This window comes from Brachypodium distachyon, chromosome 1, assembly GCF_000005505.3.
Source record: "Brachypodium distachyon strain Bd21 chromosome 1, Brachypodium_distachyon_v3.0, whole genome shotgun sequence".
In the NCBI taxonomy this organism is placed as follows: Eukaryota; Viridiplantae; Streptophyta; class Magnoliopsida; order Poales; family Poaceae; genus Brachypodium; species Brachypodium distachyon.
In genome coordinates this window covers 15,045,459-15,058,959 of record NC_016131.3, presented here as the reverse complement: position 1 = coordinate 15,058,959, position 13,501 = coordinate 15,045,459, and the positions used below count along the sequence as shown (strand labels likewise).

At 46.0% G+C, this 13,501-nt stretch overlaps 2 protein-coding genes across 2 annotated transcripts; one reads left to right on the top strand and one right to left on the bottom strand.

Moving 5' to 3' along the window:
• Positions 1-974: 974 nt before the first annotated feature.
• On the top strand, positions 975-10,739 carry LOC100823958 (ubiquitin carboxyl-terminal hydrolase 24). Its single transcript, XM_010236134.3, is given in 10 exon segments — positions 975-1,208; positions 2,166-2,392; positions 2,394-2,778; positions 3,718-3,723; positions 7,104-7,754; positions 7,825-8,012; positions 8,383-8,624; positions 9,159-9,301; positions 9,670-9,846; positions 10,246-10,739. Coding segments are annotated over 10 exon segments (2,226 nt in total). The 5' UTR covers positions 975-1,190; the 3' UTR covers positions 10,435-10,739.
• A 1,449-nt stretch (positions 10,740-12,188) lies between these two features.
• LOC100824266 (protein EARLY RESPONSIVE TO DEHYDRATION 15) lies at positions 12,189-13,149 on the bottom strand. The gene is made up of 2 exons (XM_003562467.3): positions 12,720-13,149; positions 12,189-12,596 (listed from the first exon to the last, which is right to left on the bottom strand). Exons 1-2 carry the CDS (start codon positions 13,045-13,047, stop codon positions 12,451-12,453), a joined length of 474 nt encoding a protein of 157 aa, XP_003562515.1. The 5' UTR covers positions 13,048-13,149; the 3' UTR covers positions 12,189-12,450.
• Positions 13,150-13,501: the final 352 nt, after the last annotated feature.

Genomic DNA, 13,501 nt, shown 5'->3' with positions numbered 1-13,501 from the left:
CCGTGCGTTGTTACGAAGAAAAAAAATTAAAAAACATGTTAACTTAAGTTTTTAAAAGTGGTAATGAGGAGCTCACGAGAGGTGAAGCACAAGTCAGTGGATCGTTCTGTCCTCACTGACCCCACATCTCCTTGTCTCTGCCTGGATTTCGCCGGACTGCGCCTCGTTAGCTGCGGTGCTTCGCCTCTAGAGACAGGACAACCGGGGCACGCCGTGGTTGGGGAAGAGGGAATGGGGCGTGGTCATGGAAGAGGGGCGACACTCCGATTCTGCCGATTTTGCCACGGTGCACGCAAACAACGCAAAGAAGGCCAAGGCCATGTGCGGCTGCAGCGAGCTCGCGAGGGCCGCCGCCGCTTCATGCGGCGTCTCTTCTGCTGTTGCTGCCTCGGCGGCCATGGTTGACTTTCGCGTGCGTGAGCGACTTCAGAGACACGTCGCCTTGTCGCCTCTCTCTCATCTCCACAGCTCGTCCACCTCATCTTCACGATGGACTGGTTCATCGACTCTCTCTCAAACCGTTTATTATCCATGGCGACGGCGGATCCAGTCTCCATGACGGCATGCGCAGTGGAGGAAGACGGACGTCCATAGATCTTTGTCGGCGGAGACGGCGCTCGCAGAGGAGGAAGCCGGCCGCGGCGTGCAGAACGAGACGCGAGGCTTGCGGCGGAGGGAGGAGAAGCAGCGGTCGGAGGAGGCGGCGAGCGCTGGTCAGGAAGACAAGAGTGATGTTTTTTTTACACGAAGGGAGGGGGTTTCGCATCGGGACGTACAGGAGGAGGCACGGTGGCATACTCATGTAAATTTAATGAAGTTAACGTACGGCGTCCGTGGCAATCACCACCAAGTCCAATTTATATATAACTAAACTGAAATCTCACCCAATAAAAGGACTTCTCGTACAGTTAACTTAAAAAAATAGACCGATAAAATATAAAATAGACAGATACACACCCAGGCACACACTCACGCACTCCCCCTTCCTCCCCAAATCCCAAAACCCCCTTCCCACTTCTAAACCACGCCGAATCCAAACCCTCCGGCCTAGCCTCCGCCGCCGGTCGAACCCGCGTCCCGGCGATCAAACCCAGCGCCCCCCTCCTCCTCACGCGCGCCGCCACGCGCCGTCCCTTTTTCCCCAGCTCAACAACCCCCGCGCAGCCCGACGTCTCTCCACCGCAGCGGAGATGAGCGGCACCGACAAGGTAGTAGCAGTATCCATCCGCCCCCTCTCGTTTGACATTCACTGAATTGATTCATCCGCGTGATTCTGGTTCCTGTCGCTGCTTCTGCTGCTGCTGCTGTGCTGCGGCGCAGAAGCATGGTGGGGTGTTGATGGTTGGGGAGGGCGTAGTAGCTAGCAGCCATGCTGATGTATGCTACTGACTGCGTGCGTGCGTGAGCAAGCTGTGAAGCCTACTTGTGGCTACTAGATTACATAGCACCGGTAGTAGGGTCCGGAAGGAATTTTGGGGGTTGGATTGGTGGTCTGTACTTATGCTGTTGTTGCTTGGAAGGAAGGTATGCTGAGTACAAGGGTATCAAATTGGATTTAGAGCTGAAGCTTGATATTTTCTTAAACCCAGACGCCCCCCTCCTTAAAATTTGTATAGAAAGGATCTAGAGTCTGTGCTTATACAGTTCTGTGATGTTAAGAAGGCTGTGTTGATGTTCAAGACTGGCGAGGCACTGGGATGTGCTAGCAAATCTTCTGACGTTTTATTCGTGTGATGTATATTGATGAATGAATGTTTGCGAAACTTCGCTGGAATGTTTGGGGCGCGTGGCGCGGGGTCGGCTGATTGGTTCAGCTGAGGGGGTTATTTTCTCGTTCTCCTTTTACTGCTTTCTAAGAGACCTGTAGTTTCTAGTCTTATTTCTGCTTTTTACATTACTGTAACACTTTGTGCTCCGTTTATGTCTTTTGAATGGAGTGCGGCCGTCATGTTGATAGGCGGATGGAAAAAAAAAGACGCCTCCCTCCTTAAAATTTGTATAGAAAGGATTTAGAGTCTGTGCCTCTGCAGTTCTGTTTGTGTGTTGTTGGGGTGGGGGGGGGGGGGGGACAAGGATATCTTGATGCAGCTGCTGTTTGGTTGTACCACAAGCTATGCTATTACTTAAAGTTCTTTGTTCTCATCATAGTTTATCTTGTACTGCAGGTTGTTTTGTTTGGGTCCTTCACGGAGGACGAGACCAAGTTGTTCCAGGGGCAGCCTGGTATAAGTAATACTGAAAGCGTGGAGAAAGCACGTGAATTACCTGTGATCCAGTTTGGGTCGCTGAAGTTTTCTGTCCTCAGCTTAGAGGAAGTATTGAATCCTGTTACTGAAGGCGCTGTTCATCCTCCAAAATCAACCTATGGCCAGAACAAAGTTGCAAAGGGTGACACATGGTGGGCCTGTGCTGTTCAATGGATCTCCCCCTGCCAATGTTTCTTCTAATAATGCTGTTCTCAAGAAAGTAAAGAAGGCCGAAGCTAGTGTTGCTTCAGCTGGGCCTGTCAACAATGTAAAGAAGACTGAAGCTACGGCTATTTCAGCCGAGCCTGTCAACAATGTAACACAGACTGGAGCTACGGTTCCTTCAGCTGGGCCTGTCAACAGTAAGAAGACTGGAGCTATGGTTGGTTCAACTGGGCCTGTCAACAATGTAAAGAAGACTGGAGTTACAATTCCTGTCAACAATGTAGAGAAAACTGAAGCTATGGTCCCTTTAGCTGGGCCTGTCAATAATGCTAAGAAGACTGAAGCCGTGGTTTCCCCAGGAGTGCCTGTCAAAAATTCCCTCCCCTCTTTATCCTGTGCTTGCCTCCCCACTTTTCACCATTTATTGGAAACCCAGGATTTGGAATTTCTGAACCCTAATCCCCTCTTGGCTGCACACGGTTTGTTTTAATCTTCCTTTTGTTGATTTGCAGGTCAAGTGAAGCAGGTACGGAAATCCAAGGTAATGCTAATAAGGATCTTTTATCTAGTTCTTCGGTGATGCACTTTGGAGGCTTGTACTTGCAATTTTTCTTGCGTTTGCTTTGTTCATCATCTATGTTCAGTGTTGTGTGAACAATTGAAAACAATATTGTAATGTAGTTGGATTATGGCGGAATAAGCATTAGATTTGCTCTAAGAATTTATGCAGTCTTGTGTGGAATTCATTTTCAAACAGTTATAACCCTGCATAATGTTCATATTGTCAACAGTTTGCATTTTCCTTTTGGTTGGTATTGTTGATATGTTGGTACTTGTACTTCAGAATGCTGAAGCCTTTCGGAGGTGCCTGAGCAGGAGCAGCGGCTACGACACGGGGCAGGTGAAGGTGGGTGTGCCTGCGAGACGTCGCCGCCGAACTCCCTCACCAGGCAATTGTGTAAGATTTTTAATCTTGAATGACCTATCTCTTCTTCTTGTTCGCTGGTTGTTCGGTTGACCGTTCCAAGGGAAGGAGAAGCTTCACGTGATTGTATCAGATTTTGATGAATAAAACTATTGTTAGTTCGATGTGTTTATCAAGGTAGCAATGTTTTATTCACGAGCCATATGTTGAGTAGTACTTTACATAACGATTGTGAGTTCGATGTGTTTAGGTTGATGCCAAGTGTCGTATGCCCACTTATTTTAAAGTATGCCTGTTATAGTAGTTGACACGCTGTGTATCTGTTTATTTCATTGCTACCTTGATAACATTTTTGCCATGTTTGCCATTTTTGTCATGCAGGTCAATGTGACGATATGTATTCTACTTGGTATTGCGATGCTGATTTCGGTAACTAATTTCATGGTTAAGATGTATATCAACCTCGGACCTGAACAACGTTGGGTGTTCTACATGGTGTCCATGGAGTGTGTTGCTATTCTGGTTGGCGGATTTTTTTTGTTTTCCTGGGAGACAGATTAGAGGTCCATGAGGAAACATGTATTCAGAGGATCTAGGATTTAGAGCTCAAACTTCAATGTTCTCTGTGAGTTCTCAGCATATGTAATAAATTTCTAAATTTTTAACTCATGGGTCATGACTATTACCAACTAATTACTACTTTAGCTGCTGAGAATAACACATTGCGGAACAAACGCAGGCAAAATTCAATGGAAGTCATTGTATATGGACGGCCTGATGGCTCAGCGAAGAGGGAGCTAAGGTTGTCTTTTGTTCATGCCAATTCATAGCTTACCAATTCTTACTGACAATTGGCTAACCAAAAATCTAGTTAGAGGTTTCTTGGCCCATGTTGGCCAAATTTTGGCAAAAGTTGTGAAAGATTGTGAGGCAAGGGAGTCAGTTTCGTAGGAAACCAATTTTTGACAACCAACCAAGCGAAGACCAAATATTTTGCACGGCAAGTTTGGGCGCCAACTAAACCCACCCTAAGATCCGTTGACACACGGCAGTTTAGGCGTGCCTGATGAGAGAGAAAAGGAGGGTTGGGCCAGACATGCATATTAGCGAGCACAATGCATCTTTACCTTTTTTTTAGACGAGAGCACAATACATCTATAACTAACTAGTAGTTCCTCGCAAAATCCCCTTTCAAAAGTACTTCCTCTCAAGAAAATAAACTTAGTACTACGATTTCCGTCGGAAATGAAAGACCCAGAACTTAAGCTATGAAACTATAGCCACGACAAAAGAAGTTGCGAGAAAAGTATCTTTTTGATCACTCAATTGACACAGAAGGTTTAAAAAGTAGCCACTAAACTCGTATTCATAATTCATAAACATTTAGTTTCTCAATTGACAAAATCAGATAGTTTTGGTCCGTTCCTCCTAATCCAATCGGCATGAAGTGGTTTGACTCCACGTGGCGCGGTTTTGCCTAACATTGCCACGTAGGATGCTACACTAGTAACTTGCCGTTTTTATACCAGCGGGAGGTAAGTTCCACTCCCTTTGATCCTAAATTCTAGTTCAAATAGAAGTAGAACCACAACAAGAATTTAAGATCGGAGTTAGTATGTCTAATCTCTCTCTATCTCTACCCCTCTCTCTCCCGTCGAATCGTAACCATAGGCTTCCCTGGAGTCAACGAGCGACGCGGCGCGCATGGCTTCCTCGACGAGTTGTCAACATACGCGTCCGCCGTGTTGCCACTTCTGTTGTACGCTGACGGTATATAGATGAGATACACGAATTCACTGAGAAGAAGGATGAATTCGGGGGAGGAGGAGAGAATTACATGAGAGCATGCTTGTGCTTGAGAGAGTTCCGTTCATCGACAACACGCAAATCTTGGACGAAGACGGCTAAGTAGCTAGTCAAAGACGTCACCGAAAAGGGCTTGGGCTTCATAAATCTCGGATGATGCCCTTTCTGGGACGGGTGCTCCTTCTGGGCTGGGCGTCGCTAGTGTCAAGTGGCCCAGGTACGTCACGGTTCGTGACATGGTCGGCCTGACCGGCACCGCGGCGGTACAGTTGGTATGAAAACAACCATGCGCCAGCGTGGCATCCTACGTGGCAAAGTTCTAAGCAGTACCGCATCACATGGAGTCATCAAAACCGACTGGATCGGGAAGACCGACGAAAACTATATACCAAGCGAGGGACTGACCAAAAACCAGTTGTAAACTCCAGTGCAATTGAGGACCAAAAATGTACTCTTCTAAAAAAAAAGAAAAAAAGACATAGTAGTACTACTTCGCTACAACGTTATTGTTTCTGTGTAGAATGTTGCTGCGCCATATCAACCGTTGAATTTCCATGTCACACGATAAATGTTTTTTCAACAGAATATAAATTACCATTACCATAAGAAAAAGAATTCGAATAGCACGGATAAAAACCGCACGGCACGGCCCGCAACGAGTCCAAGTAAAAACACCTCAGCCCGGCCCACCAGAAAGTCGCCCGCCCGCAGAGACCGATAGACACACGCACGCACGCCTCCTTCCTTCCCAAATCCCAACCCCCCCACCCCTTCTCTCTCTCTCTCCTCCCCGACGCCTAAACCACGCCGAATCCAAACCCTACGCCCTCGCCTCCGCCGCCGGCCGAACCCGCGCCCCGGCGATCAGACCCAGCTCCCCCTCCTCTCCCGCGCCGCGCCGTCCCTGTGGCCGGCAGGGTGGGCAGCGCGGCCGCCGGCAACCCCCAGCCCCGCCGCCCCGGCTCGGCCTTTTGATGTCTCCTGCCCGCCGCCGCCGCCGCAGCGCAACAACAACCCCTGTATCTCCACCGCAGCGGAGATGAGCGGCGCCGACAAGGTAGCAGCAGCAGTCTCAACCCGCCACACTCTCGTTTGATTGACATTGACTGATCGATTCATCCGCGTGATTCTGCTGCTGTTCTGCGGCGCATTGAAGCCTGCTGGGGCGGTTGATGGTTGTGGGGTGGGTGGGTGGGTCGATGCGGCTTTGGAGTGTACTAGCTAGCTTCCATGCTGATGTAATGCTACTGACTGACTGCGTGTGAGCTGCGAAGCGTACTTGCGGCCACTAGATGCCATAGAACTAGTAGTAGGGCTTGAGTAGGTGGCCTGTGCTTAACAGCTTAAGATGTTGTTCCCCGGAAGGTATGGGTAGCAGTGTGAGGGATCAAACTGGACTTAGAGCTGCAGCTTAAAATTTCCTTAAACCCAGATGGTCCCTCCTGGAATTTATATGGAAAAGGTTACCAATACAGTTATCATTTTGTGCGTGTGTGTGTGAGCAATCCTGATACAGATATATCTTGATGCAGTTGCGGTTTGGATGCGCCACCAGCTGTGTTAACGTTCAAAGTTTTACAGGCGTTCCTTTGTTCTCATCATAGTTTTTCTTTGTAATGCAGGTTGTTTTGTTTGGGTCCTTCACGGAGGACGAGACCAAGTTGTTCCAGGGGCAGCCTGGTACTAGTAATACTGAAAGTGTGGAGAAGGAATTGGAAATACCTGAGATCCAGTTTGGATCGCTGAATTTTTCTGCCCTCAGCTTAGAGAAAGTATCAAACCCTGTTGCTAAAGGCACTGTTCATCCTCCAAAATCAACCTATGGCCAGAACAAAGTTGCAAAGGGTGACACATGCAGTGATAAAAAGGAAACCGTAACATCTAGCTTACCAAATGGTGGGCCCGTGCTGTTCAATGGATCTCCCCCTGCCAATGTTTCTGCTAATAATGGTGTTCTCAAGAATGCGAAGAAGGCTGAAGCTAGTATTGCTTCAGCTGGGCCTGTCAACAATGTAAAGAAGACTGAAGCTACGGCTACTTCTGCTGAGCCTGTCAACAATGTAACACAGACTGGAGCTACGGTTCCTTCAGTTGGGCCTGTCAACAATATGAAGAAGACTGGAACTACGGTTCCTTCAGCTGGGCCTGTCAACAATGTAAAGAAAACTGGAGCTATGGTTCCTTCAGCTGGGCCTGTCAACAATGCAAAGAAGACTGAAGCTACGGTTCCTAAAGCTGGGCCTGTCAATAAGGCTAAGAAGACTGAAACTGTGGTTTCCTCTGGTGTGCCTGTCAATAATGTTAGCAGTTCGACACCACTTGAAAGGCCAGAGGTGACCCTTGATGGAATAAAAGACACACAAAGCAGCAGTTCAGCTATGGTAGTAACTGAGAATGGAAGCACTAGTGTTGATGCACCTATTATTGCAGCTTCAGCAGACGAGTCCGTCACAAGCTTAAATAAGGAAACCTTTCAGAACAAACCATTGCTTCCTCATGGTTTGAAGAATACAGGAAATATATGCTTTCTGAATGCGACCTTGCAGGCTTTTCTTTCATGCTCGCCTTTTGTTCAGCTTTTACAGGACCTGAGGACTCGGAATATACCCAAGGTACTGCTCAGTTTCATGTTCTGTCTGTGCTTATTCCATTAGTTTTGTTCTGACTACCACTTCATCTTAGGCTGGCTACCCTACTTTATATGCGTTTGTTGAGCTGATATCTCAATTGGATGTACTTGATGGGTCCGCTATGAATAAAAATGAGAAGGTTATTATGGTATCTGGAAAAGCAGTTAATCCTGCCATGTTTGATCAAGTTCTGAGAAATTTTACTCCAGATGTGCCGGCAGGAACATTTGCTCGACCAAGGCAAGTTCTTGTTGATGCTGTTCTTTGTTATTACTAGTTTTTGAACCAAAATTCACGAAACTGTGAATGCTGATTATTTGACTGTTCTGAGTACTGGTTGATGATGGCAATCTCTCTTTTTTCATGTTCGTGCCTATTTCTTTAGCATAAGTCTAGTGAGACATGGATGTTGGTGCATATTTAGCTGATCCTGTTAGTTCTATCATATATGTCTATATGTCGTTTGTCCTTTACAGGAAACCAATTTATCATTGAAGTTATAAGCAATGCTCTCCGTCAGCTTTGTATTACTTTAGATATCAGTATTATGCTTTTATTAACCTTGCAATGAAAATTCATGTTCCGTTTATGATGCTATGCATTTCTGCAGGCAAGAAGATGCGCAAGAGTTTTTAAGTTTTGCCATGGATAGAATGCATGATGAACTGTTGAAGCTTAACGGCAATGGTTTAAATTCAAAGGAAGGTATGGTTGTTTCTTCTTCTGATGATGATGCCTGGGAGACCGTGGGAAGGAAGAACAAATCTGCAATTATGAGAACACAGAGTTTTGTTCCCTCCGAACTAAGTGCTATTTTTGGAGGCCAGCTACAAAGCACGGTTAAAGCTGCAGGTAACTGCCTTTTGTGCTGATAAATAATTGTTCTTATCCAACTTTGATCTAGTAACAATGATGATTCTCTGAGAAAACTGCAGTTTCTTGGTATGTGCCTTTCTCATGTTTCCGGTGAAAATACTAGTACCTTAGCTTGTCTGTAAATGAAGTTTCTTGAGACGCATTATTGTTGTCAACTGTCAAGGAAAAAAAACATATTTTCTTACCTTTGCATTTCACAATGTTAATAACTACTCCCTCCGTTCCATAATTCTTGTCTCAAATTTGCTCAAAAATGGATGTATCTATTCTTAAAAAGTGTCTAGATACATGTAAGATTTCGACAAGAATTTTGGAACGGAGGGAATATTTATTTGTCATAAAAAGTTGCTGTCATAAATCCTGCTTGAGAATTTGATTTCGCTCTGGAATGTGAAATTATGATTAGTGTTGTTGGGCAAATTGTCTTAGTTTAAAACCTTTGTAAAGCAGGTTCAGTTATATGCACTTTTCTGTGCTCCTTATGTTGTATGTTCCTTCTGAATTAATCAGGTAAAAAACCGTCTGCCACAGTTCAGCCATTCCTGCTGCTCCATCTTGATATATGCCCAGATGCTGTTCAGACACTTGACGATGCGCTTCATATGTTTTCCTCTCCCGAGTCTTTGGAAGGATACAGAACAGCTGCTGGAAAGGTTCTTATTAAAATTAGTGTCAGTAGCTAGATTTTCGAAGTTTGTAACTACTTAATTCGTAGGAGAATGATTACATCATTCTGAAGGTTATTATTTAACATACAAGTGACACCATCTATTTTGCTGTAACCTCATTGATTTATGATGCATTTGTACACTGCCAAGCTAGTTGTTCTGGTTGCCACTTCTTTTGTTGTTGTTGCTACAAGTTGATTTAGGTGGTTGAATTGTACTTCTTTCTGTGTTCTGTTATCCATCTCTTTGTTACAGTTTCATGATTCTCTTTTATAAAATTTATAGTGTTACTTTTATCTTTTCGTAATAAGTTACAGTTGTCATTGACCAAACGTCCAAACTTGACCTTGCAGGCTGGAGTGGTGACAGCTAGAAAATTAGTCAAGATCCACACACTTTCAAAGATAATGATACTACACCTGAAGAGGTTCAGTTATGGAAATTTTGGGTGCAATAAACTCTACAAGCCACTCCACTTCCCTCTTGAGCTTGTTCTCAATCGTGATCTGCTAAGCTCGCCATCATCAGAGGTGCTAATTTTCTGAATATGCTTTTATAAATCTATCCCAATATAGTTGTTGTATCTACTATTTGATCAGTGATTTAGGGAATGCTTTATCTTTGTACTTCCTTCCATAGAAACAACCTAGGCTTGTTTAACCTGATTCCGTTACACACAGGTTTAGTAGTATCTTTAAGCTCGTGTTTATGTTTATAAAACCCTTTTCTTACTGCATCAGTATGTTCTGATGCATCAGACGCAAATTTATGTGCACTTAACATAGAGGGAGAATATGTCCTGTTCTACACTGCTGATGCAAAGAATGCTTCATTCAGTTGATCTAACATTGACAATAGCAATTTGAACTGTTTTTTTCTCGGATATGCTTCATTCAGTTGATCTAACATCTTGCTTTCATGTCATGCAGGGTAGAAGATATGAGCTCGTTGCAACCATCACTCACCATGGGACCGGACCGTCCAGGGGGCACTACACTGCTGATGCGAAGCATGCTGATGGGCAGTGGCTTCGATTCGATGACAACAATGTCTCACCTGTCAATGTGAACCAGGTCTTGCATGACCAAGCATATGTCCTGTTCTACAAGCAAATATAAGTCTGGGATATATTACCACGCAGTTGATCAGCCCCGTCCTCTTATTGCTCGAACAGTGAGTCATACTGTCTAACTATCGTACTGTTAATGTAGCTGCCTGTGTAACCCGGAGAATCAGAATGGTGTGTTGAAGTACCCTGGTTGCCTGACTCTATTTTCATATGCTTGATCACATATAGTGAGGGAGACTTTTTCCCGTCCAGCCCATTTTTGAGGTCCTGTAAAATGCAACTGCTCATCCTGGTATGATCAGCATAGTAAACCATGAGATGCTATTTGCCTTTTTGTGTGTTGTGTTATGGTGATGTGCCATGTAATCTTTTTTCGCGTTTTAGGCAACCTAAGTGAAAGTGACCAAAGTCAGTTGTGTCACACAAGCGAAGCTAATAGCTATGGGTTGGACGAGTGTGACCGTGTGACATGTATTTGAGAGAGATGTCGTGCTTTGAAGGGCACAGGTTAGCTAGTGTCAATGCCTTGGAGGTATTGTATCACTGTCGTGAGGTCTGTGACGGCCATCTGTTCTATATGCAAATTATGACTTCATGCACCCTACTCATAAAATGCTGTTGCTGTTTCTGTTACCATCCACCGAAGATACTACCCCTCCGATCCATATTAATTGTCTCAAATTTGCCCAAATTGGATGTATCTATGCTTAAAAAGCATCTAGATACATGTAATATTTCGACAAGTAATACGGATCGGAAGGAGTAGCTAATAACTGGCGGTCATATTTTCCTAGTCTATATATGCTGCTTGGTATTGTCAAGCAGCGAAATTTCCATATTTTATCGGTATTATCTATGCGTGCATAGAATACTTTGAACAGCGACACTTGGGTACAATTCCTTGAGCAAGGACTTGCTGAATTCGTTTTTCTCGTCCGCAGATACAGACCACTAACCCATTCAAACTCAAACCTGGTACCCATTTCATTTTCAATAGCCTGGACATAGTACCGATCGTGGCTTCACTGTTGAATTTGACAATTGAAAGATCGACTGCTGCATGGACTAAAATTCTTTTCTTTTTTTTTGCGAAAAGCATGGACTAAAATTCTCTTCAGCTCTGGTTGCATCTTAAACTGCTTAGTTAATGGAAGATGGTGTTGCCTGCATGATTTAAGCTAGCATGGCTGTACTTCGAAATCTGGTATGTTCTTCGTTTCAAGGGAGAGGCCTGAAACTGAAAGGTAACCTGAAGAATGCAGAAAGTGTTTATTGGGGATCTGTGCAGACTGTAAACGCCTCCCGCAGGAAGAAATTAGCCTGTTCATCTGAAGCAGTCTCTGGCTGCCATCATCTGCCTGCTACGCCTTATTATAGAAGATGCATAGAGCTTTGGTCAACTGATGGTGATGTCTCCAAATACCATTTCCTCGAAATGCTGTGTCAGTCATGATCAATCCAATAGAGCCTTCATTTCCCTTTTGCAGTGGCATCTCTTCCCTTTTGCAGCGATGTCTATAGCAGACTTGCAAGATTCATCATCCCTTTTCAAGAACTAGGCACGAACTCGAAATCACTACACAACCTTCCTTGATCAATTACTTCCATTTCAAGCTCTTGGTTGTAAAAAGACACAAATTCAGCACCATCATTCATTTTAATGGTGAAGCAGTTTGCGAAAAGGGAAATCAGAAGCAAAGGAAGAAGAAAAGCGGAGGCACTACTTGTGGAATTGGCCTGGCAACAGACTCACTCCATTGCCATCTCAACTCCCATGCCCAAGTCACACCAACAAAGGGAGAATTCAGCACACATGATTCTATTTTGCCATTTCCTTTTTTTCTAAAACATTCCTGAACAGGGGAGGTAGCTAGTACAAGGGGGAAGAACTATGCAAGTTCCTGCAGGCTGCAGTATTTTCTTCTTCCCTTCATTTTTTTAGCTGTATAAACAACAGAAGCAGAGGAAGAGAGACAGTCTAGACTGAACTGAACTTAAGGTTACACTAGAGAAAGTACAGAGCAGCAGCAGCGAAGGCAAAGGCGAGGGGCTCTTTTGGCTGTAGTTAGCGCCACTGGCGGTTGCCGCCGCCGACGAGCTGCTGCTGCGCCGGCTTCTGGGCGTGCCAGCTGGGCTGCGTGTCCCTGGGCGAGTTGACCACGCTCAGCTGCGCCCGGAGCGCCACCGCGTCCATGCCGTGGCCGCCGAACCCTGGAATTAAAATTCACAGCGCAACTCCGGTTGTCAGACCTTGATTCGTAATTCGATCGAGGAGGAGGAAGAGATGGGCTAGATCAGCAGAGAAGTGTATTCCTCTAATTTAGAGCAGCGTACCGGCGGCTGGTCCGTAGCGGTGGAGCAGATCGGGCTGGTGCTGCGGCTGCGGCGGTAGTGGCGGCGGGGAGTAGAGGAAGAGGTCGGCGGCGTCGTGGAGCAGGTCGTCGGGGAGGAGCGCGGCGATGTCGTCGTGCTCGTCTTCTTCTACCTTGGCTTCCACCCGGTGTTCCTGGGGGTTCTGCAAGGCGTGGTTGCGGAACCATGCGGTGGAGTTGACGAGTTCCCACCACTGCGGCGAGTAGTCCTCCACCCGCCTGAAGGCCGCCGGGATGAACATCGGCGCGTCCGGGTTCAGCCCCGCCTGCGCCATGGCCGCGCTGCTCATCCTCCCAACGACGACGATCGTCTCTGCCTTTTGTGGGTGGGAAAGGAAGAACCGAAGAAGGGGACTTCGGGTATACGGTGGTGGGCTCTGGGTGCTCCGGGAGCGGGCGTTTATAGGCGCGTCTGCGGTGGGTGGGCAGAATGGATGGCGACTGGCCGGCTTGGACTTTTGCGCGTGGGGAAGCCGAGGACGGGGACGGATGACTGTTGTTTATTTGGCTGGCGTGTCATTTGGGGTTCTTCCTTGAAATATCTCTGTGGGCGCGGCGGCCGACGGTGGAGTTAGGTCGGAAACTTCCTCTTCCTTCCTGCCGCCGACGAGTGGTTGGTTGGTTTGCTTTGCTGTGGGCCGAGTCAAAATCAATAGGTGCATTACGTTGTCGGCTTCCATTTTTTTAAGGCCCTCCTCCTCCTAATCTCCTATTGCTATGCTTATCTTATTTGAGGGGGCTTAT